Source organism: Lepus europaeus, chromosome 7 (assembly GCF_033115175.1).
Source record: "Lepus europaeus isolate LE1 chromosome 7, mLepTim1.pri, whole genome shotgun sequence".
Taxonomy (NCBI): Eukaryota; Metazoa; Chordata; class Mammalia; order Lagomorpha; family Leporidae; genus Lepus; species Lepus europaeus.
The window spans coordinates 119,662,436-119,690,206 of NC_084833.1; the positions used below are offsets into that span (position 1 = coordinate 119,662,436).

The following is a 27,771-nucleotide window of genomic DNA, read 5'->3' on the forward strand; positions in this document are numbered from 1 at the left end:
TTCCTTAGCAAGAAGCTAGACTGGAAGTAGAGTGGCTGAGAATCAAACCAGGCACCCTAAGATGGAATGTGGGCATCCCAAGCCGCAACTTAACTGCTGTGCTGAACACCTGTCCCCATTCGTTTTTATAGATCAAACCGTCCTGTTCTAGCCCCTCCAAGTTACACCTGGAATTCGTCCCACTGGATGCCAGAAGAGAAGGTTTCAAAGCTCCCTTGCATTCTGAGAGGACAAGATGTTCCAAGTTCATCTGTGCATTCCCTGCCCCAGAGCCAGTTCTCCAAGGACAACTGTAAGGCAGCCCACAGAAGGGCATAAGGGATGCTGTAACTGACCTGATCATTGTACCCAAAACTCTTCACTGGCCAGAACTAGGAAACATGCGTTTTAAGAGAAAAAAAAAAAAAATCATCAGTTCATACTGATGTTCTGGTTCAAATCTAGGATTCTGGGGTTTTATTTCTCTTGATTTTTGTATTTGTACTTTTTTCTCATAAGAAAACTTGGTTCTCAACGTAAAACACAAATAATTTCCGTCTCTACCATTTCTCTTTGGGGAACATATTTATCCTAAGGAAATAATCTGATATTTTATCCATGAAAATGTTCTTTATAGTAAGGAAAGAAAAAGAAATAACCTACATGTAAACACAATAGATGGTGAACATAAATAACAGTATACCATAATACATGTACACATATAATAATAATCCATTGCTTACTTGATAAAATCAATAAGTATCCAAAGTGAGGTTTCTTTCGGTCAAATATATGCAGAATTTGTTATAAAAATTATTAAAATAAAATAATTGGGGCAAGTGTTTGGTGCAGCAGGGAAGACCCTGCTTGGGAAACCCCCAGTCCATGAGGCAGCCTGGACTCAAGTCCCAGCTCCCAAACTCTGGATTCCAGCTTGCTCTACCACACACCGTGGGAGCAGCAGATGCTGGCTCAAGTGACTGGGTCCCAGCCACCCACACAGGAGACCCAAATTGAGCTCCAGGCTCCTGGCTTCGGCCTGGCTCATCCTGGCTATCATGGGGCACCTGGGGAATGAATCAGCGATGAACGAACTCTATCTCTTGCCCTTCAGATACAATGAAAACAAGCAAATAAAAATGTAATTAGATAAAATAATTATAATTATTCAAGTTCTCACACCGCAAAGTACTGAAGTTCACTACCCGTCAGGAATGAATTCAATCCCAACTTATATAACAAAGGCTCTTAACTCACTCTCTCTACTTTTCTCTACTGTTACCAAATTTTAAAATGGAATTACACAGATCATCTACGAAAAGGGAAAACAGCAGAAAGTGCCTCCTAAAGAGAATTTACTTGTCGGTGGGTCATGGCACTCAGTGGGATGGGTTAGCAACAGCCTCACTGGCTGAGCCCACATGCCCTCGAGGCAGGACTGGCAACGCGGGCTTCTGCCCCTTCCTTATCACCTCTGTGTCCTTTAGCAGCAAACAAGGAAGTGGTGCGGACCCCAAGGCGCCCTTCATGGTCAACCAGGACACGTTAGACATGGGGATGAAGGGAAGGCAACGTTTCAAAGGAAAACCAAGAAGGCCCTCAGCCCTTCAGGACTCTTCAGAATGCAGAGGGTTGCCACCAAATGTATGCGTTAACCACACAGGAATGTTTTCTTCAATATTTAAAAAGAGAACAAGCACAAAAATGTTCCCAACTTCCCCAAAAATTAAAAAGATGCTTTTAAAACTCCTGGTTATTCTTTAAAACGTGGAACCAATAATCCGTTTGTATGTTTATTTTTTTACATTTCACTGACAAATCCCCTTTTATTACCAGGCTATCTCAACATACAGCGATCGGGCTTTGCTCATGGGATGTTATGAAGGGAGCAGAAGGTTCTTAGAGCACAGGAAACAAACAACCAGAGCCGGCACAGGGGACAGGGGAAGAGTACCGCCCGGCGTATTGCCCCCACCCCACATCCATTACCTGCTGAGCTGCAGCATCTTGTTGGACAAAAGCTACCTGGCCTGGGTCTGTAAACAGAGTCTAGAGCAGAAAAAGAAAAAGAAGGAAAAAAAAAGTTATCAACAGATCTTGAGACAGTTCGCCCACTCGGGGAAACTTACCCTGCTGCTAAGCACCACCTCCTGGGAGAGCTAACTGCCATTATCGCCAGTAATCCTTCATTAACAGGGAGACAGAGATGGGGATCTTCCCCAGACGTAGCCAAAGCCCTTCATTCACACAGCTCCAAGGAGCTGCTCTAAGCCAGCCCTCCCAATCAGCAAACACACGCGGTAACGGACTCTCCAGCAAAGCCGCCCTTGAGGTTGAATGTCACAGCTAATTAAGGAGATGCATCACGAAAATTTAAAAACATGCCATCGATGAGGGTACCTATCACCCAACGCTACTCACAAGGCGGGGCCTGTGACCAAATGAGAAGGGATGGGCTACACGGACAAACAGGAGACTAGTACACACCTGGATCACAGCTCCCTCCTGTGTAAAGGCATGTTTGGTATCAGAAGGGAAGCACTGACCTTCATGTTTCATAGGTTCTTTTCAGGATAAAGCCAGTAAAGGCATAAAAACAAAACAAAACTGGGAGGCTGGCATCATGGCACAGCAGGTTAAGCTTCCGCCTATGACACCAGCATCCCGTAAGGGCACCAGTTCAAGACCCAGCTGCTCCACTTCCAATCCAGCTCCCTGGGAATGGCCTGGGAAAGCAGCGGAGGACGGCCCAAGTGCTTGGGCCCCTGCACCCATGTGGGAGACCTGGAAGAAGCTCCTGGCTCCTGGGCTTCAGACCGGCCCAGATCTGCCCATTTTGGCCATTTGGGGAGAGAACCAGCAGGTAGAAGATCTCTTTATCTCTTTCTGTAATTCTGCTTTTCAAATAAATAAATAAATCTTAATAAAAACCTAATCATTGTAAACAGTAAGTTGGGTCACGACGCAGCAAAGCTTACTGGAGGAGGAAAATCTCCAAAACTTATGGCTAGAGCATACACCTACTGTCTCAAACCCAGAAAAAAACTTTCTTCTAAAGCTTGTAAAAGGACTTTAATTTGCCCAGACCTTTAATGAACCACCAGGAATAAGAACTGTGGTTATGATTGCAGAGGAATGTAAATGAGATTTTCAGCCAAAGTCAGAGTTCCTAGATGTAACATTAAAAAATGATCAGAATTTACGTATTTAGGAAGATCACAATAAGCTAAAATTTGGGCACAGGGCATTCTTTACATACACTCTCTGATCTTATTTTAATATAGTTAGGTAACTAAAACTAAGCAGAGGCATTCCTAAACCAACAGCTGTTTAGCAATTTCATCTTTACATAGATTTGAAAGGTAATGGTTAGGTGGGCCTCATTTCTTCTTGGGAGTGATTTGAGCCTCTGGATTAAATATTGCATGAGGGCAAATTTTTATTACCAGGATCCTACAGTGAACGTATGGACTTTGTTTTTAAAAAATGTGCTTTTTTTTTTAAGATTTATTTATTTGAGAGACAGAGACAAAGACCTTCCATCTGGTGTAGAGGCTGGACCAGGCTGAAGCCAGGAGCCAGGAATCCCATCTGGGTCTCCCACATCGGTGGTGGGGTCTCAAGTATTTGAACCATCATCTGCTGCCTCCCAGGTGCATGAACAGGGAGCTGGGTTGGAAGTGGAACAGCCAGGACTTGAACTGGTGCTCCAGTTCGGGGTGCAGGCATCCCACGCTGTGACTGACCCCACACGTTGTAAAGTGCTAACAACAGAAAACAGCATCTAGGGGTAAACGTGTAGCCCAGCAGTGAAGACGCTCACATCCCACACTGGACTTCCTACGTTCAGTTCCTGGCTTGGACTCCCAACTCCAGCTTCCTGCCAATTCAGAGCCCAGGAAGCAGTGGCAGTGGCCCAAGTCATTGGGTTCCCGCCACCCACAGTGAGGATCTGGCTTGTGTTCCTAGCTCCCAGCTGCTGCCTAGCCCCAGCTGTTGCAGGAATTTGGGGAAAACCAGCAGACAGAGAAGTGATCAATCTCGCTCTTGCTCTCGCAGTCTCTCTCTCTCTACCTCTCAAATAAATAAAGTTTAAAAAGAAAAATAACATTTATATATTAAGGGAAATTTGTGTGACCCACTTGGAAAACACTGCCAAAAGGTAAAAGCAGCTATAACTGAACAGCTTTTATCAGTAAACGTCTCTGCATCTGCTATAATCCTACAAATCAGTAAGTTATTAATATATAGTAGTTAATGGCCGGTGCCGTGGCTTAACAGGCTAATCCTCCGCCTTGCGGCGCCGGCACACCGGGTTCTAGTCCCGGTTGGGGCGCCGGATTCTATCCCAGTTGCCCCTCTTCCAGGCCAGCTCTCTGCTGTGGCCCGGGAGTGCAGTGGAGGATGGCCCAAGTGCTTGGGCCCTGCACCCGCATGGGAGACCAGGAGAAACACCTGGCTCCTGGCTTCGGATCAGCAAGATGCGCCGGCTGCAGCAGCCATTGGAGGGTGAACCAACAGCAAAGGAAGACCTTTCTCTCTGTCTCTCTCTCACTATCCACTCTGCCTGTCAGAAAATAATATATACATATATATGTAGTAGTTAATAAATTAGTAGGACGCTTTGCTTACATACTTAACTAAAATAATCTGTATGTTTTTACTGAGTCCTCTCTGACAGAACTTCATAGAACTCAATGTCATGTTTGGCCTGGATCCTGATACTAGGGAAAAGTGACAAGTTCAAGGTCTAGTCAGTAGTCCTGGGGGAGAAGAGCTGATATGAAGCCAGTGCTCCGACTCCTCAGTGTATTTAACCTATGAATGAACCATCTCTCCTGCCAAGCTATCGGCTGCGTGGGAGCACAAACCTTACCTGAATATTTCCTCTGTCACGGGCCCTTAACACAGGGACTGGCAGAGGGTGAACGTAAGCAACTGATAAAGTAATTCAGTAACAACCAAGTTTTAAGCAAATAATCCTTCACATGCCTGTGCAGCTTCCACTGGATGGATGTACACCAGCGTGTGCTCTGGCCCATCCACTGACGTGTAGGAGGCACCATCTGCTGTGTACACCACCTGCTGGGGTGGCCGGACCTGGTCATCGGTGTAGACAATCTGAGCCACGGTTCCAGCGTCTGGGACGAAGTGCACCTGGGGCAAAAGGCAGGCATTTATGTAGCGACTTTCCCTGTACCACAAAAATTAGTCTCACAAAGGTACCCAGCCACCCAGCCCACACGTGTTGCTGAAGAATCCCAGTGAAAGACAAACGGGGATTGATGGCACCTCCAGCTATGCCAGGCGAGGGACTAGAAGGAGACCAGCTCCGAGGACCTTGTCACTAACTCACTGCTTAACAGTGTCAGGCAACTCACTTAAATTCCCCATTGCCTCAAGCGTTCAACGCAGGTGACTCTTCCGGGAAGTCTTGGGTGGGGGTGGGAGGGTTAACTGGTCCTGGACAAGTGACGGAAAATTCCTGCTTGGCAACACTACCAAATATGAAACACCAGTGAAGGAGGACCCTGCACTGGCAGTGAGAGAAAGACACAGAAGACTCTGACGAATCCTCTGAAGGGTTCCGGACAGCAATTTCCGCTGTCACCAGGCTAAGTAATTTTCTATCTCCCAAGACTTACAGGACCAAGGCAGCAACTGAGCTTTGCAAAAGACGCTCTGAGTGGTCAGCTTGGGAGGACTGAATCCTTGAAGGCTGGAGCTTGGCGCACAGCCTGATGCCTGGTACCGAAGGTGGGGAAGCAGATGGTCTCCGTGCACATTGGGGACGGAAATAATCTATGTGCTGATACGGAAGTCAGGCTCTCTTAGGTTGGAATCCTTATTCTTATACTCACTCGCTTTGGACCTAACATTGTTATGGCAATTTTCTCTGGTGGGGACAGCAGATCGGAAGAATGAGATAAATTAATTCAATTCTCATAAAGAAATCTAGAGACCACACATAATCAAGCACCACAACCAACTTCTACCTCTGTACTGGAGGATTAACCTGGCATCCACAGACACTTGATTTGCCTGTGAAGATAAAGTTTGCGTGCTAGGAAAAAAACAGGTTCATAAGGTGCTTGTATCGTTTTAACTTCCGCAAGATAATCAGTGACGTTCAATTTTTTTTTTCATCAACATGAAACCCTTGAGCTAATTTCAGTGCTTAAAAAAGGCAAACATGCTTTTCCACCTGGCATCCATCACTCAGATTCTACTAAATCAGAATTCCTGGCCAGGAATTAGGGGTGCAATAGGCAATGCTGACCGTGGCTGTCTACCATCTGGCTACCCACACATGGAGACCCTGGTCACACGCAGTGTCACAGCCAGACTTCCTCTGGATTCGCTTTGCAATGGACTATATTTTTGTTGATAAACAAAATATGGCATGTAGCTTCATATAATTTCATAAAATCACTCTCAATTATTCTGCTGAAAAACATCTCTGGGGATTTTTTTTTAAGTATTAAGACAGAATTTTAAATCATACTATATCAATTTTATTTATCATAATAATATATTGCTTACATTATGTGAGATTTATGTATTTAAATCTTTTTAACTTCTTGAGTTTGAGCATAGAACTGTGGTTATGTGGCTAATGAAAAATTAAATAAAAAGTGCATATTTGTAATGATATTTAAAAATTAAGTGTTACACTTTGGTCTCATTTATAAAATAAGTCTCTACGTGACTGCTGACTCATCCCAAAGTTCAAAAGATGCAGCTGAGAACACGCAGCTGGCTGTGATGGCAAATCGAAGGGCAGACGTCTCCAAGGACTGCAGCACCCGACCCAGTGCCTGAGCGCCAGGGCTGCTGACTCAGCAAGGGGCCGTTTTCACTTCCAGGCTTCCGTTCTGACGTTACAGAGAAAAGGCCACTCACTGTAGACGTGCCTGGTACTGCATTCCACACAAGAAATGGAAATCCAGTTAACATCAGAGAACGTAAGGAAGACAAACTACAGGTCGAGGTTTTTCAGCACCGGTGACATACAGCAAAGCAGGGTAGCACAACAGCGTGGGAGCGTGGGACAGTAAGTTGCAGAAAAGGCAGAGAAGCCAACGGGTGGTGGCTTAGCTCTTCTCACAGCAAACTCACAGCGATCCACGTAGATGAGCACTCAGAGCACTGAGAGTCCCCACGCCTACGTACAACAAGCAGGGTCCTCCAAAAATTCATGGAAAATGTGTATTATGAGGAAGCTATGCAGAGATTTCAAAAGTGCATGGAGCAAAACAAGCCTTAATTCCATCTTCCCACATAGTCTCTCATATTCGCGCTCCATGGTAACTTTCATTTCCTTAGCTGTCATCAAACCGTACTCAACTAAAAACCTGCCATGGAGGCCCACTGGGAAGGAGCAGTCCTCACCTGGGTCGTGTTCTGCTCATGCTCCGTGGCTGTCGGCCACACAGGCGAGCTTTCGTCTTTGGACTCCATCTTCCCCAGCGGGCAGCACCAGGGCTGGGGCACTACAGCAGCACAGGGGACAGGGCCGTCATCTGTCTGCCGCACCTGTGTTCACCAAGGACGGTAGGGAAGTTCTCGCTGCAAGGCCCCTGAAAAACACAGAGAGGCAACCAAGACTTTAAGATGAATCCGTTTTGACAGAACAAAGGCAAAAAGAAAAAGCTGTGTGGCTGCGGCTGTGTTATGGCACAGCAGGTTCAGCAGCCTCCTGCAATGCCAGCATCCCATATCAGGGCACCAGTTCAAGTCCTGGCTGTTCTGCTTCCAACCCTCCTTCCCTGCTTAAGCACCTGGGAAGGTGGCAGCAGATGGCCCAAGGATCTGAGCCCCTGCCACCCACATGGGAGAAGGATGGAGTTTCCGGTTCTGGGCTTTGGCATGGCCCAACCCTGGCTGTTGTAGCCATTTGGAAGTGAAGCAGCAGACAGAGGATCTTTTTCCCTTTCTCTGTCTCTCTGGTGTCTTTGTCATTCTGCTTTTTAAATAAATAAATAAATCTTTTTTTTTTTTTTTGACAGGCAGAATTAGACAGTGAGAGAGAGAGAGAGAAAGACAGAGAGAAAGGTCTTCCTTTTCCACCGGTTCACCCCCCAAATGGCTGCTACAGCCGGTGTGCTGCGCCTATCCGAAGCCAGGAGCCAGGTGCTTCTCCTGGTCTCCCATGCAGGTGCAGGGCCCAAGGACTTGGGCCATCCTCTACTGCACTCCCAGGCCACAGCAGAGAGCTGGACTGGAAGAGGAGCAACCGGGACAGAATCCAGCGCCCCGACTGGGACTAGAACCCGGGGTGCCGGCACCGCAGGCGGAGGATTAGCCTAGTGAGCCGCAGTGCCGGCCATAAATAAATCTTTTAAAAATAAATAAATTCAGGGGCTGGCGCTGTGGTGCAGCGGGTTAATACTCTGGCCTGTGGCATTGGCATCCCATATGGGCACTGGTTCTAGTCCTGGCTGCTCCTCTTCCAATCCATCTCTCTGCTATGGCCTGGGAAAGCAGTACAAGAGCCCCTGTACCCACATGGAAGACCCGAAGGAAGCTCCTGGCTCCTGGCTTAGGATCGGCACAGCTCCGGCTGTTGTGGCCATCTGGGGAGTGAACCTCTCTCTCTCTGTTTAACTCTTTCAAATAAATAAATCTAAAAAATAAATAAATAAATTCATTTTTTAAAAAGCTCTGTTCAAAGCAACACATCTGAGCAAAAAGGTAAAAATGAAGAAATTATTTGTAAGAATAATACAACGGGGGCCAGCGTTGTGGCATATTAGATAAAGCAGCCACCTGCAGTGCCAGCATCCCATATAGGCGCCAGTTCGAGTCCTGGCTGCTCCACTTCGAATCCAGCTCTCTGCTATGGCCTGGGAAAGCAGCAGAGGATGGCCCAAGTGCTTGGGCCCCTGCACCCACGTGGGAGACCTGGAGGAAGCTCCTGGCTCCTGGCTTTGGATCGGCGCAGCTCTGGTCATTGTGGCCATCTGGGGAATGAACCAGCAGATGGAAGACACCTCTCTCTCTCTCTCTCTCTCTCCCTCTGCCTTTCAAATAAATAAATAAATATTTTTTAAAAATAAAGTACATATGGACTAATAGAATTTTTTTGTACCAAAATAAACATCATTTAATCCTTTTCCACAAATGTTTTTGAAGTACTCACACATTTTATCTATCAAGTTATATTACATATTGTGTGTGCATATAAGTGTGTGTATATATATTATATTATATATATATATATATAAATAAAATACGATCTTCATCCTGGAGAAAGGGTAACGTGCAGGCTAACTGCAGGCAAGGGATAGTCTATTGCTACACAGCTATTGCTCTTGCCTTGCTGACACTGACCTCCTATACCACCTTTATTCAGAATGAACAGTAGGATCATTTTCAAAACAAGAAAAATGGCCCAGGTTTCCCAGCAAACCCATGCAGAAATTATCAGTGACCTAATTAGAGGTGGGTGTGGTGGGGGGCAGGTGAAGCCACTGCCTGGGACGCCCACATCCCAGACAGGAGTGCTTAGTTCAAGTCCCAACTACTCACCTTCCAATCCAGCTTCCTGCTGAGGCGGTCCTAGGAGGAAGCAGCTGATGCCTCAAGTTCTTGGGCCCCCGCCACCCACGTGGAAGACCCAGATGACGTTCCTGGTTGCTAGTTTCAGCCTGGCCCAACACTGACTTTTGTGGGCATTTGGGGAGTGAACCATCGGATGAAAGATCTCTCTCTTTCTCTCTGCCTTTCAAATAAAAAAATAAACTTAAAAAAAAAAAAAAAAGCCTTACTAAACATGAGCAGGCACAAAATCCACATCTCCAAAGCTTATTCATTTCCAAAAGAGTTTTAAGGTAATCAATCATCCATTTGAATGATGAAAAATGCTGACATTTTAAAAGCCACGTGACAGGTTAACAGGGCAGCAGCCAGGTCTGATGCGTCTCCTCCCACCCTGCCATCACAGTGGCGTGCACAGATGAGAAACACTGCAATCGCTCGCTGTGGAGAAAGATCACTGTCTGAGATCTGCTCCTAATTTTCCTCATTATTAATGCAAATAGGCTGGGAAGCATATTCCTGGACTACACATGCTCCAATCTCTGAACCAGAACAAAGCCCAAGGAAGAAAGAAAGGATGCTAAGGGGCTGGTGCTATGGTGTGATAGGTTAAGCCTCAACCCGAGGCACCAGCTTCCCATATGGGTGTCAGTTCAAGTCCTGGCTGCTCCACTTCTGATCCAGTTCTCTGCTATGACCTGGGAAAGCAGTAGAAGATGGCCCAAGTCCTTGGGCCCTTGCACCCACATAGGAGGACCTGGAGGAAGTTCCTGACTCCTGGCTTCGGATTGGTGCAGCTCCAGCCATTACAACCAATTGGGGAGTGAACCAGCAAATGGAAGACTTTCTCTCTCTCTCTCTCTCTCTCTCTGCCTCTCCTTCTTTCTGTGTGTAACTCTGACTTTCAAAAAAATAAACAAATCTTAAAAAAAAAAAAAAAGGCATCGGCCTGGAGCACAGCTCACTAGGCTAATCCTCTGCCTGCGGCACTGGCACTCCGGGTTCTAGTCCCAGTCAGGGCGCCAGTTCTATCCCGGTTGCCCCTCTTCCAGGCCAGCTCTCTGCTGTGGCCCAGGAAGGCAGTGGAGGATGGCCCAAGTGCTTGGACCCTGCACCCCATGGGAGACCAGGAGGAGGCACCTGGCTCCCGGCTTCGGATCACCGCAGCGGGCCGGCTGTAGCGGCCATTTGGGGAGTGAACCAAAGGAAGGAAGACCTTTCTCTCTGTCTCTCTCTCACTGTCTAATTCTGCCTGTCAAAAAAAAAAAAAAAAAAGGCATCAATCTATTCAATTAAAATGCATGAATTTTATCAGACATGAGTTATAACTTATTAAAGATTTTAATAGATTTTTATAGACTTCCTTATATAGCAGTGTTATTTAAACATACACAAAAAGATATTCAGGGTAAGTTTCACAGATATATAAATTATACTCATCAGAGCCATTGGAAAAAAACATCATCTAAAAATCCAAAAATAACAAATGCTGGCGAAGATGTGGAGAAAATCCATTGCTGGTGGGCATGTAAGTTAGCATAACCATAAGGAGATTCCTCAGAGATCTGAAAGCTGATCTACTATATGACCCGCTCATCCCACTGCTGGGAATTGACCCAAAGGATATGAAATCAACATATGAACGAGTTATCTGTACCCCATGTGTACGCAGCCCAGTTCACAATAGCACATATAGCACATATGGAATCAACCCACATGTTCATCAATGGATGACTGGATAAAGAAAATGGGAGACACACACACACACATGCAGGAATACTACTTAGCCATAAAAAAGAATGAAGTCCTGTCTTGTGCAAGAACATGGATGGAGACCACTATGCTTAGTGAAGTAAGCCAATACCAAAAAGAAATATATCATGTTTTCTCTAATAAGTGACAGCTCATGTATAGACTACAAAAAATGTACATGAGTGAAACCGACATCTTGAAATCTGGTTAGTTTATAGCCCTTTGGACTCCTGAGCAACAGTGGTCTACTTTCTACTTGTTGAATTCTTTATTTAGTGGACCATTAGGCCTCTGATTATAAAGCAAATGGGAAGCATGTTCTCACAAAATTTAAAGAAAAATAAGAAAGGAAGAAGGGAGGGTGGAGGTAGAAAGGGAAGGTGAGAACTATCACTATGTTCTTAAAATTGTTCCTTTGAAATACATGAAATCTGTTCTTTGTATATATATATAAATAAATATATTTTAAAATAAAAAACTAGGAATTAAGGGTCACAAATAATATAAAGATTTATATGAACTATAGAATTGTACAAAATAACATAAAAGTCTCAGTAATTACAAAATAAAACATGTTCCAGGTAGAAAGCTTTTATTTAATGAAAAGTTTTTAATCTGAAATAATTTCACACTGAAATGTTGCAAAAATAGTACAAAGAATTCCTGTATTTCTTCACTCAGTCACCAAATGTTAACATTTTGCCATGCTCACATTATTTTTTTTTCTCTTTCTCATTTTTATTTAACCTGAATCATTTGAGAATAAGCAGCAGCCACATTTTCCCTTTACCCTAAATTCTTAAAATATGAACATTTTCCTTTTTTAAAATATTTATTTATCTATTTGAAAGGCAGAGTTACAGAGAGGCAGAGGTAGAGAGAGAGAGAGAGATCTTCCATCTACTGGTTCACTCCCCAATTGGCCGCTATGGCCGGAGCTGCACCAATCCAAAGCCTGGAGCCAGGAGCTTCTTCAGGGTCTCCCATATGGGTTCAGTGGCCCAAGGACTTGGGCCATCTTCCACTGCTTTCCCAGGCCATAGCAGAGAGCTGGATTGGAAGTGGAGCAGCCAGGACTAGAAGCACCGCCCACATGGGATGCCGGTGCTGCAGGCGGCAGGTTTACCCGCTATGGCACAGCGCTGGCCCCAGAACATTCATTTATAAACACAGAACCATCATCAAAATCAGGGAGGAAGTTAACCTTAAAACAACACTATTTCACTGACAGACCGCATTCAAACTTTGTGAATTGTCTAATTAATGTCCTTTCTAACCAAAGAGCCTTCTATCTCTGGCCCAGGACCCAACCTGGTGCCACACAGTCAGTCAGTGGTGGCGTCCCTCCACTCTCCAATCCGAAGCCAGCTCCTACTCCTCCGTGCTCTATGACCTTGACATTTTTGAAATGCACAGGCCATTTATTTTTCAGAATGCTCCTCAGTTTGAGTTTGTCTGATGCTTCTTCATGGTTATATTCAGGATACGTATTTTTAGCAGGAATACCACATACGAGATGTTGTGTCCTTCCAACAAAGGGACTGGAGATCTTTTTCCAACCTGGTTCACTGATTGCACAAACGCTCAAGTGCACACGAGGCTGGGAAGCTGCAGGGGTCAGGCCATGATTTTATTTACATCTTTTTAAACAGGTAATCGTATGCAGTTCGTTCAAAGTTCAAAAGGGACACAGTGGGCAGGCTTCCTGCTTGGAATCCTCTGGTCACTCCTCAGAGACAACTTCCATAAGAGTTCTTGGAAAATGAGCATCATCTTTTATTTCCACTTTTCCATGGACTTTTTGATAAATTATTAATTTCTTGTCTTTTCGTCCAAAGACGCATATACAAGCGTATCTCTGAGTATGCTCTCACCCTCTCTGAGCACAAATAGAATTAAACTATTGATCCCAGAGGCAGCAACTCTTCCATACCTTGTTTGTTCCATGTAACATTATGCCTTTGTTCTCTAACTCTCTCTCTCTCTCTCTCTCTCTCTCTCTATATATATATATATATATACATAAATATGTGTGTATATTCCCCACCCTTTATCATAGCTGTGCAATTTCATTGTGTGAATATACCATAATTTATTGAATCACTCATGCACTGATGAACATTTAGGCTACTTCTCATCTTTTGCAATTACCTACAACACTATGATGAGTAACTCTGACTACAAACCACTATACACACGTTACTATCCTGCACTGTCTACCTTAGCATCTTGTGCTCTTTTGGGGGATCTCCTGGGGAAGGTTCTGAGGCAGTTGAAATGGTTGTCTGCAAATGAGGTCATGACTGCTCTCTAAACCCTGATGCTGGTGCACCTGACCTTGGAGCACTGGAGACACAGGAGGATGCGCGCTCTGAGGCATGGAGAAGCAGGAGTTAGCGACAGAGGCAGGATGGTGAGGAACTGGGCTCTGCTCCTGGATTTGGGTAGCAGCTCTGAGACTTAAATGACCTTGGGCAAATCACAGAAATTCTCCACACTCCTCATCCTTCTCTGTAAAATGAGGACCATAAGATTACTGAGAGAATAGTGTGAAATAACACATGTGAACTATTTAGACAATGCCTGTTACATAATAATCAATTGCCGTAAAAAAAAAAAAAAAGTTTTCCAACCATATTGCATTTTTCTGTCTACCATCTGCCTCTCCATCTCAATACTAAGTTCCTTAAGGTCCAGGAATGTGTTCTGTTGGCTTCTGACCTGTGGCAGACCTTGGTGACTTTGGTGGTGTGGTTTAATGACATCACGGAGTGTAGTGAGAAGAGAGGTGAAGGCAGGCGGGATCAGGGATGACTTCTTGGAAAAGATGAAATTTCAATGACGAACAGGGGAAGTAAGCAGAAACGGCACGGGGCAGCACAAGTATTCCAGACTGAAATATCTTTGCTAATCTTAGCAGAATATGGAAGTAAACAGAACTAGATTAAAAAGAATACTAACAAATCACATAAGATAAGCATAAAGTGTGTGCATAGCGGGGAGGAAAACATAGCAGATGGGGAACAAAAGAACAGAACAGCTAATCTGTTATCGGGAAAATACATAAGTAAAATTTAGCAACAAAATTATCTGCACACAATGGCCATTCCCAATCTGGAACACTGTTAGCAACTCAAGCAGCCCAATGTAGCACAAATGTGTGTTTGGTCCTGGTCCCCTTTCCCTGGCTCCTGAAGTCCTTGGGATCTTCAAAGAGCTTCAAAGTGTCTTTTAGTATGCTAATGACTGGACCTGAGAGATGGCCAGCAGCCTTGGGTAGCTTCAGGATGGGGGCTGGCCATCTGAAAGGCCAAGGCAGGATTAGGGGGTTGGGACTTTCAGCCCACACACCTCAACCTCCAAGGAGGGGAGAGGGCCTGGAGGTTGTATTGGTCACTAGTGGCCAAAGGTTTAATCAATAGTGCCTATGTACTGAAGCCTCTACAAAGCACAGGGTTCAGAAACCTTTTAGATGGTTGAACACATTAGAGTTCTAGAAAGGGCATGGAAGCTATAGGCCCCTTCCCCCAACCCTTGCCATGTACCCTCTTCAACTGGTCTTCATGGGTATCCTTTGCCATATACTTAATGACAAACCAATATATCTAAGTAAGGGTGTTTCCCTGAGATCTGTGAGCCACTCAGCAAATAAACCAAACCCAAACAGGGGGGTGCAGGTACCCCAATTTATAGCCAGGTGGTTGAAAACACAGGTAAGTCAACTGGGGCTTACAACTGGCACGGATCGGGAGTAGCAGTCATGGGGACTGAGCCCTCATCTGGGAGACCTGATACTGTCTCCAGGAAGACAGTGTCAGAAATAAACTGAAATCAACCAGACTGGTGGCTGATGGGACAGAACTAATTGTTTGCATGCCAGGGGAGGAAAATCACTTACATCTTTGATCACAGAAGTCAACCTAGGTTGGTTGTTGAGTGGGAAGCATAGTGGAAGAAACTGAATCTGCTTATTCCTTTTTCTACTCACCCAAGACAGTGAGAACACCACTTCAAAGAGTGTCTGGAGGGGTGGGCACTTGGCACAGCAGTTGAGCTACCACTTGGGACACCCACATCCTACATCAGAGCAGGATCTGCTTCTGATGCCTGCTTCTGATACCCGCTAATGCACACCCTGAGAGACAGCAGGTCACAGTTCACATACCCAGTTCCTGCTATCCATATGGGAGATCTAGATTGGTTTCAGGATTCCTTGCTTTGGTCTGGCCCCGTCCTGGCTGTTTTAGGTACTTGGGAAGTATACCAGCAAGTGGGAGATCTCTCTGTCTTTGAAATAATTTTTTTTAGTGTCTTGAGTTTAAAAAACAAAATGTCTGGAACCTAAAACAGTGAAAATAAAAATGCTCATATTTTACAGATAAGCTTTGCAAAACTTTTGAAAAATCACACATTCTTTAAAAACCTAACAATTAATCATCTACCAACAATTTTAAAAACCTAACAATTTAACATCAATAAGTTCCTTTTTGATGGCACAATTGACACAGCTCTGTTGATTTTGATTAAAAGGAGATGGGAGGAAGAAGCTAGAGCCATGTTGGCGCTGTCCAGCAGGCAGGTGCTGATGGCCCTGACAGCCAGAAGACACCTCCTTCCACTCCTCCCTCTGCGCCTCAGAAAACAGGAGGATCACATTCTAGAAATGACACCCCACTTTCTTCTTCTTCCCATTGTCCAAGAAAGAGCCAGAGATTTCATTTCCAAAGAGAGGACATGCTTGCACTTCCATCTCCTCTCCAATCGTTGACTTATTCAACAAATATTCCTTGGGTACTATATATGTGCCAGGAGCTGTTCTCGGTCCTGAAGAAACATTGGTGCACAAAGAACAGAGGGAGGGAAAAGTAAAAAGAAATCACCCGTGCCTTCTTGAGCTCCTAGTCATTTTTGTTTTGTTTTGTTTTGTTTTAACAGTATTGCATAGTGAAAAGCATGAACTTCAGAATCAGACAAAGCTGGGTTCTGGACTCCCAAATTTAGCACAGACCCTCACAAGCCACACACTCTAATCCTCAGTATCTTCACTTAAAAATCCAAATTCTCTGCCCAGCATGGCTGCTGTAAGAGCTGACGATCTGTATGTATTTCACTGGGATTAAGGGGCACTCCTTCTGACATGTTAACATTTCTGAAACAGGAATCAATTTTACACTCAGCAGTATCCTGCAGTCACTCTCATCCAAGGGGCAGACAGGATAGGGGTCATCGTGCATGTGTGACTTTCATCAGAGCTGTTCATTATTAGTTCCAGCCTTACTTCAACTGAGTTAATGTGTGTTATAGACACCAGAGGTACCAAGTATAACTGCCATTTTAAATGTCTATTTTTCTTTTATTTTCATCTGCTTGAAAGGCAGGATGAGAGAGAGACAGAGAGAGTCTTTTATTCACTGGTTCACTCCCCTAAATGCTCAAAACAGCCAGGCCTGGAACTCCATCCAGGTCTCCCAAATGGGTGCCAGGGGCCCAGGCTCTTGAGCCATCAGCTGCTGCCAGTCAGGATGCCTTAGCAAGAAGCTGAATTGGAAGTGCAGCATCCAGGACTTGAACGTGCACACCATATTTGATGCAGGTGTCCCAAGCGGCAGCTTAACACTCTGTGCCACAACACCCTCCACTAACTGCCATTTTAAATGTCTTCAAAACAAAATCATGCAAATGTTTGGTATTAACAAACCAAAGGTATGGGAAGAGTAGCAAGCCATACATTTGATTAAGGAAGCAAATATCCACCACTGGAAAAATGACTTTAACAAACAAGGTCTGTATAAAACCTGGGTAAAAAAAGCAGCCCACATGGATGGAGCTGCAGGATGTGTTGTTATTACCAAGATTCACAGGGGGAAAAAGACCTGCCACCAGCCAAGCAAGAAAGTACCAGCATCAAAACTTGAAGAGATGGGGCTAGTGCTGTGGCTCAGTAGGTTAATCTTCTGTCTGTGGTGCCAGAATCCCATACAGGCGCCAGTTCGAGTCTCAGCTGTTCCTCTTCCAATCCAGCTCTCTGCTACGGCCTGGGAAAGCAGAAGAAGATGGCCTAGATGCTTGGACCCGTGCAACCTTGTTGGAGACCAGAAAGAAGCTCCTGGCTCCTGGCTTCAGATCGGCCCAGCATTTGGGGAGTGAACCAGCAGATGGAAGACCTTTCTCTCTGTCTCTCCCTCTCACTGTCTGTAAGTCTCTCAAATAAATAAATAAATAAAATATTTTTAAAAACTTGCAGAGTAGGTATTAGATGCTCAGAGGAGATTCCTGGAGGTAGGAGTGTGCCCTCTTTTAAGAAATGCCACATCACCCATACTCTGCATGGCACAAAGAATGATGCTATGTGAAAACCAACATCAAGAGTCAAAAGAGATGCTGAAGGGCCACTCTTAGGGTGAATACCTTTTAGGAACATCTTAATCAATTTATTTTACTTATATTTCCCCTTGTCAGGGTTTTTAGCTTTCTTATTGATATATAAAGCAATTGTGTCTCTTACCATTAACATCTTCTATTCAAAGCACAGAGGCTTAAGTCACCACTTAGGACACCAGCATTTCCTCCTATCACCTGGTTCAAATACCAGCTACTCCCCCTTCCTGGTAATATGCATCCTGGGAGGCAGCAGACAATGGCCCAAGTACCTGGGTCCCTAGCACCCATGTGGGAGATGTGGATGGGCACTCCAGGCTTCTGGCTTTGGCTTGGCCCAGCCCCGGCTGTTGTGGGCATTTGGGGAATGAACCGACAGATAGAAAATCAATCAATCTCTCTCTCTCTCTCTCCCCCCCCCCTTTCAATTAAAATGAAAATAAATAATTAATTTTAAGATAAAAAACTATTTCCAGAGGAAGATAGAATTTTAAGAAATACAACATGGGAAGAGTTGTGACACAAAGCATAATGGTGAACATTCAAGACACAGCAGCAATTTTTCCATGCTTGGTGAAGATTGAACACTTTTTTTTTTTTTAAAAGTACATGGCAAGCACTAGGGATAAAGATGAGCAAAGACACTGCTCCCATGGAGCTCACAGCATAGTGGGGAGACGACAGCTACCCCCGGCTCACCATACGGTCACATCTACATGGTGAGACTGACGATGATGAAGACTGAAGATGAGTAAGGAGGGAAGATAAACTACTTTTCCAGCTCACTTAACGATACAGCTGTAGACAGTGGTCCAGCCTATGGCCCGACTCCACAGTCTCCTGTCTTGCTGTGGTCCCAAGTCCCAACCATGCTGCTCACCTCCATCATCCACCAGCCTCATTCCCAGCATCGTTGGGCCCTTCTTGGCCAACGCCACCCCTTGAAAACTCCCCCAGACTAGAGAAATCAGGAGTTCCATATTATTCATCACCTGTTTATGCAGCGAAGGAGAAAGAGACCCACATCCACCTTCAAAGGTAGCTGTGTACCTGGGATCCCGGGATGAGCCATAAATACTTCCCACTGTTGTGATACAAGGTGATTATGTTTCACAGGACCGGGGGGTACATTATTAACCTCAGGAACATTAAGAATCTACAGAGGTAGCTGCACTGGCCTGCCACTCCATATGCCAGAAATATGGTTATTCATATGGAAAGACGCGTATCCCATTCCAGACAATGCACTTACAGGTAAATTCTTCTGGCTCCCTCTCTGAAATCCAACCCCAGATGCACCACAGGGAGAAGTTCAGGGAGACTGAGGGACCCACAGAGTCAACAGTGAGAAAGGCAAGCATTTGACAACTGCACCCCATGTGGGAGTGCCTGGGTTCGCGTCCTGACTCTGCTTCTGATGCTAGTTTCCTGCCATTGCAAAGGGAAGCAGCAGGTGATGGCTCCAGTACTTAGGTCCCTGCCCCCCACCTGGGAGACCCAAACTAATTCCTGGCTCCCGGCCCATCCCTGGCTGTTGCCAGCATTTGAGCCAGTAGGTGGCAGATCTCTATCTTTATCTCTCTCCCTCTCTCTGCCTTTCAAATTAAAAGACAAAACAAAAAAATACCAAAACACTAAGAAAATGGAGGAGGCTGAGTTCCAACACAGAAAGGACCCTGTGGAGGTGGAAGCAGCAGCCAGAACAGAAGAGCACCCCACACCACAGGAATGGGGAGGTAGAGGCAGAATGTTCCTGTTGTTCTCTACCCTCACCCCATATAACCCTGAGCCCCCAGCCCACGCCTGCACCCAGACACTGCCATGCAGAAACACAGTCCCCCAGAGCTTCTGGACAATGGGGAACCTCAAGGCAGCACGAGAGGTAGGGCAGAGAGTGCACAGCAAACTCCAGGAGACAGGCTGGCAGCTGGGCATCCTCTCTCTGCCACACCTACCTCCTCCTGCGGGGCTAGGACAGAAGCATGCTCTTGTTTACACAGGAAGGTTCCCATGGGGCAAACAGGGAATGACTGGGCCCAGAGTCTCTGACCTGATACTAAAGCAATCACTTAGCTTGTTTGTTTCATCTTTCACCTTTCTTTCCATGAATATGTACCAGTTACAAGGTGACTTTTGCTGACCCAGCATAAAAAGTACATTCTTCAGGAACACTTATTTAGAAATTGGCCTCCGTTTAGAGAAGTGCTGTTGGAGCTCTCTGAAAAGAGCTGCCATAAATACCGCAGCCGCTGGACAAGGAACAAGGTTTGCATAGGCGTCCATGAGACAGCTTGGAGTCAGGCGGCCTGGCTCGTCTTAAGATCTTGGATCTGCCACTTACAGCTCTGGCCAACTTGATTAATCTACGTGAGTTCCTTTCTTCATCTATAAGAATAAAGAAGCCAGGAATAGCAGGCATTTGATAAATAGATGATTGCAGCTAATGTACATAGTGTAAAAATACCCGCCTACCTAGAAACAGAAGAGAAGCCCCCTAGACCCACATTTGAGATGCCACATGGTGACTGCAAAGTGACTTCGCTCTAAGTATAGAAAAACACATCTTCATTAAGGCCGAGTTAACTGAAGCGGGGCAGGGCGGGGAGTGCTGTGGTGCAGCGGGTACAGCTGTGGCCTGAGACATCAGCAGCCATGTGGGCGCGAGTAGAGTCCTGGCTGCTCCACTTCCGGTGGAATGCACCAAGGAAAGCAGTAGAAGATGGCCCAAGTGCTTGGTTCCCTGAACTCATATGGGAGACCTGGAAGAAGCTCTTGGCTCCTGGCTTAGAGCTAGCTCAGCTCTGGCTGTTGTGGCCATTTGGAGAGTGAACCAGCAAGTAGTAGACTTCTCTCTCTGTCTCCTTCTCTCTCAGTCAACTTTGCCTTTCAAATAAATAAATACATCTTAGAAAAAAAATAAAAGGAAAAACGAAGAGGGAGACAAAGATTATGAGGACTCATTCTATGGGATAAATTAACAGAGTTAGCTTCATAACTAGAAGAGAAATTCCAGACCCAGGGTTCTCTCTCTCTCTCTCTCTCTCTCTTTTTTTTTAGATTGATTTATTTATTTGAAAGTCAGAGTTATACACAGAGAGAAGGAGAGGTAGAGAGAAAGAGAGGTCTTCCATCCGCTGGTTCACTCCTCAGATGGCCACAACAGCCGGAGCTGCACCAATCCGAAGCCAGGAGCCAGGAGTTTCTTCCAAGACTCCCACGCAGGTGCAGGGGTCCAAAGACTTGGGCCATCTTCTACTGCTTTCCCAGGCCATAGCAGAGAGCTGGATTCGAAGTGGAGCAGCTGGGACTGGAACTGGCACCCATATGGGATGCCGGCACTGCAGGTGGCAGCTTTACCTGCTATGCCAAAGCACTGGCCTCCAGGGTTCTCAAATATATTCAGATGACAGGGACCCGGTGTCACAATGCCATGAAATATTGATCTATTTCATTTATATGACAAAATAGCATTAACTGACATCCATGTAGTTCTTACTATGTACAAAGCCCCTCTAAGTACCTCCCGTGCAATGATTCATTTAATCCCCACCACAATCTATGAAGCCGATACATGTTGTCTCCATTTTGTAAATTAGAGATAGAGAGGTTACGTGACCGGCCCAGGTCACCGTGTGAGAAAGCAGCCAAGCACAGAGCAGGCCTGGGGCTCCTCACCCCACAGACAGAGACACCTGGCCCAAGTGATCACCCAGGACAAACTACTCCATTCATGAGCCTCATGAGCCACAGAAAAACCATGCCCAACCTCACTCGGACTTTTTTTTTTTTTTAAATCGTTAAACCAAGAAAGACTAGGTACTCCCAACTTCTCCACCATTTATTTTCCTGCTTGTTCACCTGTCACATCCGAGTGCTGGCTGAGACGATTGCCAGAGGTAGTAACGAAGAATGAACAGCATCTCATGAGACTGTAAGCTCAGAAGCAAATGCTATCCCTTTTCCCCCTCTTTTTTTTATAGAAAACTTTTATTTAATAAATATAAATTTCAAAAGTACAACTTTTGGATTATAGCGATTCTTCCCCCCATAACCACCCTCCCACCCACAAACCATCCCATCTCCTACTCCCTCTCCCATCCCATTCTTCATTAAGATTCATTTTTAATTATTTTTATATACAGAAGATCAACTCTATACTGAGTAAAGATTTCAACATTTTGCACCCACACAGACACACAAAGTATAAAGTACTGACTGCAGATTAGTTTTACTGTTAATTCTCATAGTACAACACATTAAGGACAGAGATCCTACATGGGGAGTAGGTGCACAGTGACTCCTGTTGTTGACTTAACCATTGACACTCTTATTTATGGCATCAGTAATCACCCAAGGCTCTTGTCATGAGCTGCCAAGGCTATGGAAGCCTCTAGAGTTCACAAACTCCAACCTTATTTAGACAAGGCCATAATCAAAGTGGAAGTTCTCTCCTCCCTTCAGAGAGAGGTACCTCCTTCTTTGATGGCCCATTCTTTCCACTGGGATCTCACAGAGATCTTTCATTTAGGTAATTTTTTGCCACAGTGTCTTGGCTTTCCATGCCTGAAAAACTCTTATGGGCTTTTCAGCCAGATCTGAATGTTTATCTCCCCTTTGTTTTTAAACACCTTAATCTAGCTTTATGAGATGTGCCTGCAAGAGGATGATTTGGAAATCAATCCCCTAGAGTGACTTCTATTCTCCAGGTGGCAAACCTAGGATCCAGAGAGGCTGTGTGTGTCCCCTCAGGTCACAGAGCAGATGAGAGACAACACGAAAATCACAACCCGAGACTTCCAGCACTGTGCCCATGGGGATGCGGGAAGGATTCAGGGCCGCTCCTGACACTGCCTGACGCTGTTCATCTTGGCTTTGTTTCTAGAAAGTTCACTGTCCTTGACAGTTTTGAGAAACAGTCTTGCACTTGATAGCCAAGAAAAGCAGCTTCCCCAGCCATCACAATGGTCTAGCAGGCAAGACAAGCAGGGTAAGAAAATGGCAAGCCCTGGGGCCAGCGCTGTGGCATAGTGGGTAAAGCGACACCGGCATCCCATATGAGAGCCACTGGTTCAGGTCCTGGCTGACCCAGATCCCTGCAAATTAGTCTGGGAAAAGCACCAGAAGGTGGCTCAAGTCCCTGGGCCCCTGCTCCCACATGGGAAACCTAGAAGAAGCTCCTAGCTCCTGGCCGTTGCAGCCATCTGGGGAGTGAAGCAGCGGTTGGGTGATCTGTGTCTCTCCCTCTCTCTGTATAACTCAGACTTCCAAATAAACAAACAAATCTTAAAAAAAAAAAAAAAAAAAAGGCAGATCCTAGCTAAGATCTACCGAGATTTGAGAGGGCAGCAAGCGAGGTGTGATCTCTAGCAAGAGACAAGCCCCTTTCTGTAAAGAAAATGTTGCACTTCCTTTCCCTCTCACCTTCCCTCCCTTCCAAGACAAAAGTTTTAGATAACAGATTAGCTCATTATAAAATGCAAGGGGGGGGGGTCTCCAAGAGACTCCTGGACAAGGTGCATTGTGATAAAACTACAACATGAATTTCAAAGTTATTTTGTAATGAAAACCTTCTAATAAAGATAATCTTCTAATTCCATCTTCCCATGGACTTTCTGAAGTCCTCCCATACGATTTTGTCACTCATTTTCCTAGGGGTTTGACGTCACAGGCCCTCTTATACCTCTGTGGATGCCAAAATCCACAGGAGGCACAATATTTGCATATAACTCACATATGTTAAATCATCTCCAGATTACTTATAATACCCCATGCATTGTAAATGTTATGTCTAGTTTGTTACATTGCATTGTAATGAAAAGAAAGAATAAGTCTGGCCATGTCCAATACGGACACAATTTGTTTCTCAAATACTTCTGATCCTCAGTTGGGTGGATTCATGCAGAACCTGCAGATACAGAGGACAAACTGTACCATCTTGAAAACTCCAAGGCTCATATCATGAGATTATAAAACCTCAGAATAAAAACTAGACACCAAAGCAAAGTTGTATGCTGGGTGAAGAAGGAGAAAGGCAGTGTTTTGTGAATACCCAGATTAGGCAGTCAGTAGAGGTGAAAGATAGGAAAGACCAAACAATGTATATGAACAGTTCTATGCATTGTTCAAGGTCCATGAGCCAAACTGATGAACTAAGCTAAGCACTGGCAATGAATGAGGACCCAGATAACTGAGGAAAAACCAATGAGGGGAGAGGTACCAAGCTAGAACCTTCCCAGCAAGAAAGAGACCAGACAAAAGACAATTTAGATAGGGACTAAATTACAAAGGCTGGTTCTAAGTTATCTGAAGATGTTTTAAATGTACATTCCATTTAAAATTATGTTATGGGGGGGCACTGTGGTGCAGTGGATTGGGCCACTGCGCAGGACATGTGCACCCCTTATCAGAGTTCCAGTTTGAGTCCCAGCTACTCTACTTCCAATCCAGCTACCTGTTAATGCATCCTGGTAAACAGCAAGTGATAGTTCAAGTTCACGGGCACCTGCCACCCACATGGAAGACCCAGATGGGGCTCCTAGCTCCTGGCTTCAGCCTGGGCCAGATCTAGCAGCTGTAGACATTTGGAGAGTAAACCAATGGATAGAAGCTATCTCTTTCTTGCTTTCTCTGTGTCTCTGCCTTTCAAATAGATGAAAATAAACATTTAAAAATAAAAATTCTTGGGGCCAGCGCCATGGCTTACTTGGTTAATCCTCCACCTTGCGGCGCCGGGTTCTAGTCCTGGTTGCTCCTCTTCCAGTCCAGCTCTCTGCTATGGCCCGGGAAGGCAGTAGAGGATGGCCCAAGTGCTTGGGCCCTGCACCCTCATGGGAGACCAGGAAGACGCACCTGGCTCCTGGCTTTGGATTGGCATAGCTCCAGCCATAGCAGCCATTTGGGGAGTGAACCAACGGAAAAGGAAGACCTTTCTCTCTGTCTCTGTCTCTCTCACTGTCTGTAATTCTACCTGTCAAAAAAATAATAAAAATAAATAAAAATTCTTATATGTTTTGACTCAGAGAATTAAAAAATTTACTCATAAAATAAATTAACTGAGCTGAAATAAAGTCAAAATTTAAACAACCATCTGTTACAATGTCAATGGTTAGGAAAAGTTAGAAAACAAAATTAAAGTAGATTTAGGCAAATCAGTCCCTCTTTATAAAATAATTTCATCAAAGTACTTTTCAGCTTTATAAGTAATATGAAATTAAATGACTTTTTAAAACCACATACTTGAAACACAGGTGTAAATAGCAAAAGGGAAAAGAAAGACGACTTGTACAGATATAGAGGTGAGACTTCTGCAGACAGTACCTGTAGACATTTGGAGATTGACAGGATAAATACTACATTTAACTTGACTTTGAACTACAATATCCCTCTGCCCTTGAGCTGACACATGGCATTCCTACATACTCAGCAGGGCAGAGTGGAAGGGTCAGGTGCACACTGGACCCATCCCACCTGGGTTCCAATCCTGGTTCCATTTCACCAACTGACCCTGTACCAATTACCTAACTGCCCATAACCCAACCTTATCATCTGTATTTGGAGATAAGAATAGTACCTACTTCTTAGACTTGTAAACAGGATTAAATAAGACAAGATTTGCAGGTCCTGAATGTGGTAACCACCTTACCGTGGGAACAAATAATGATCAGGGTCATTTCTGAGACACAAATTTAAAAGAAGAAGCTGGAGGGAAGACAGGAGAGAACACAAACAGGTGTAGAAGAAATGAGAGGAGACCAATGAAGAAACAGGAGAAGGAGGTCAACAGAAAGACTGGAAGGAAATGGACAAGAGGAATAAACGGGGTGGGGGAGGGGTCTCCAAAGAAAAACCCAGACAAGTAGAACAGGAAGGGAAGGGGGGGGGGGGCGGGGAGCAGGGTGGGAAATGAATCACACTGTCCTGAGCTATGTGGGAAAGAACTAGAAGTGGAACCATCTAGAAGGTTACTCCCATGAGAAATCAACTCCGCAGTTACAGCCACGGCTGGGGGTGGAGAGCACCTGCTAGTCTCCCGTCACTGTCTAACAAGGTTGCTCTAAAAAGGCCATAGGAGGCATGGACGTTTGCCGAGGGGGTTAAGATTCTGCTTGGGACATCCACATCCCATCCTGAGTGCTTGGGTTTGAGTCCCAGTTCAGCTTCCAGCTCAGCTTCCTGCTAATGCACCTTGGAGGCAGCAGGTGATGGCCCAAGGACTGGAGACCCGGCCACCAAAGTGGGAGGCCCAGAGGGAGCTCCTGGTTCCTGGCTTTAGCCTGGCCCAGCACTGGCTGTTGTGGGCATTTGGAGAGTGAATCAGCTGACAGAAGATCAATCTCTCTCTCATTTTTGCTCTCAAACAAAATGAAAATAAATGAATAATAAAACATTTTAGGGGCTGGCATTGTGGAACAGCAGTTAAACTGCTGCAGGTTGAACATACCCATTGCTCTGCTTCTGATCCAGTTTCCTGCTAACATGTCTGGGAAGACAGAAAATGATGACCCAAGTACTTGAGTCCCTGCCATCCATGTGGGAGACCAGGATGGAGTTCTTGGCTGCTGGCTTCAGCTTGGCCCAGCCCTGGCTGTTGCAACCATTTGGGGAATAAACCAGTCAATGGAAGCAACCTCTTTCCTTCCCTTCCCTCTCTTTCTCCATGATTCTGCCTTTCAAACAAATAATATTTTTTTTTTAAAGATTTATGCCACAGGTACTGTCAACAGATGACTGGATAAACAAAACGTGGTATACATTATTGTGCAGTGGAATGTTAGTCATAAAAAGAAAATTCTGGCACATGCTATGATATGGACTCACCTGAGGATATTAAGTGAAATACGGCAAACACAAAGGACAACTATTATGTGACTCCACTTACAAGAAGCACCTGGATTAGGTAAATCCAGACACAACAAACAGACCAGAGGTTACCTGGGACTGGAGGGAAAGGACAGTGGGAAGTTACTGTTCAATGGGGCTATCCCTGTTTGGGATGATCAAAGAGTTCTGAAAATAGATGGTTATAGTTGTATGATATTGGAACGTACTTGATGCCATTGAACTGTACACTTAAAAATGGCTACATGATAAATTTTATTTCATATATATTTTACCACAATAAAAAAATTGAGAAAATGTAGACAAACCCCAGTAGTAACCTCCAACTCACTCTCATGATGGAAATAGGACTTCACTGGTCCCTGTTCCATCACAGCCACGAATAAACACGCACACGGCCACCTACTGGCGGTTCCTCGCATTTAAGAGGAACCCCAGGGGCAGGCGTTTGGCCTAGCAGTTAAGACACTGGGTAAGGCTCTCAGTCCCACATCAGGAGAGCCTGGGTACAATTCCCGACTTTATTCCAGACTCCAGCTTCCTGCTATTGCAGATCCTGCAAGGCAGTGGTTGAGACTCAAGTAGTTCAGTCCCTGCCACTCAACTGGGAGATTTAGACAGAGTACCTGGGTCCAGCTCTAGCTACTGCAGGCATGTGAGGAATAAACCAGTAGATAGGAGCTCTCTCTCTCTCTCTCCATCTCAAGTAAAATTCTAAAAAATAAAATTTTAAAAAGAGGAGCCCTGCCTTCCTTCCTCTGCCCAACCCAATCACTGCTGCCAACTTCCTGCCACCGTTGCAATCTCTCCTAGCTCAGGTGAAAGCAGCTGGTCCCCAACACAGCCCCTTCTGGAATATTCTGAGAGCCAACCACCTGCTCCTGCTCCTGTCTCACAGTGGCTACAATATAAAGCACTCTCCATGGTGCCTGGCACATAGTGGGTGATCAATACACGGTAGCAGTTGCCATTATGGTCAAGGTTCTGAGCCTCACTCTTTTCGACTTCTTGCATTTTTGTATTTAATTGTACTGGAGACAGGGTCATGGGGTTGAGGCAACAGTATCTGGCCTTATACAATACCTGCATATCCACACGAGGGTAGAGAGAAGAAGGAGAGAGTGAGGGTTACAAAAGAAGGGTCCATGGCCGGCGCCGTGGCTCAACAGGCTAATCCTCCACCTTGCAGCGCCGGCACACTGGGTTCTAGTCCCAGTTGGGGCGCCGGATTCTATCCCAGTTGCCCCTCTTCCAGGCCAGCTCTCTGCTATGGCCTGGGAAGAC

The 27,771-nt window shown here is 45.2% G+C and overlaps 1 protein-coding gene across 3 annotated transcripts in view; it reads right to left on the reverse strand.

The window, feature by feature from the left end:
• PRDM10 (PR/SET domain 10) overlaps positions 1 to 27,771 on the reverse strand; it is a 115,486-nt gene that overhangs the window by 54,987 nt on the left and 32,728 nt on the right. Inside the window, exons 1-4 of one of the 3 annotated variants that reach the window (XM_062197354.1) lie at positions 17,171 to 17,192; positions 7,372 to 7,559; positions 4,972 to 5,136; positions 1,969 to 2,028 (exon numbers count right to left, since the gene is read on the reverse strand). In XM_062197354.1, the coding sequence (XP_062053338.1) occupies positions 1,969 to 2,028; positions 4,972 to 5,136; positions 7,372 to 7,440 (294 nt within the window). In that variant the 5' untranslated portion in view covers positions 7,441 to 7,559; positions 17,171 to 17,192. Of the gene's footprint in view, positions 1 to 1,968; positions 2,029 to 4,971; positions 5,137 to 7,371; positions 7,560 to 13,992; positions 14,075 to 17,170; positions 17,193 to 27,771 lie in introns of those variants that run through there. The other 2 variants (XM_062197355.1, XM_062197353.1) reach the window with 2 other exon arrangements.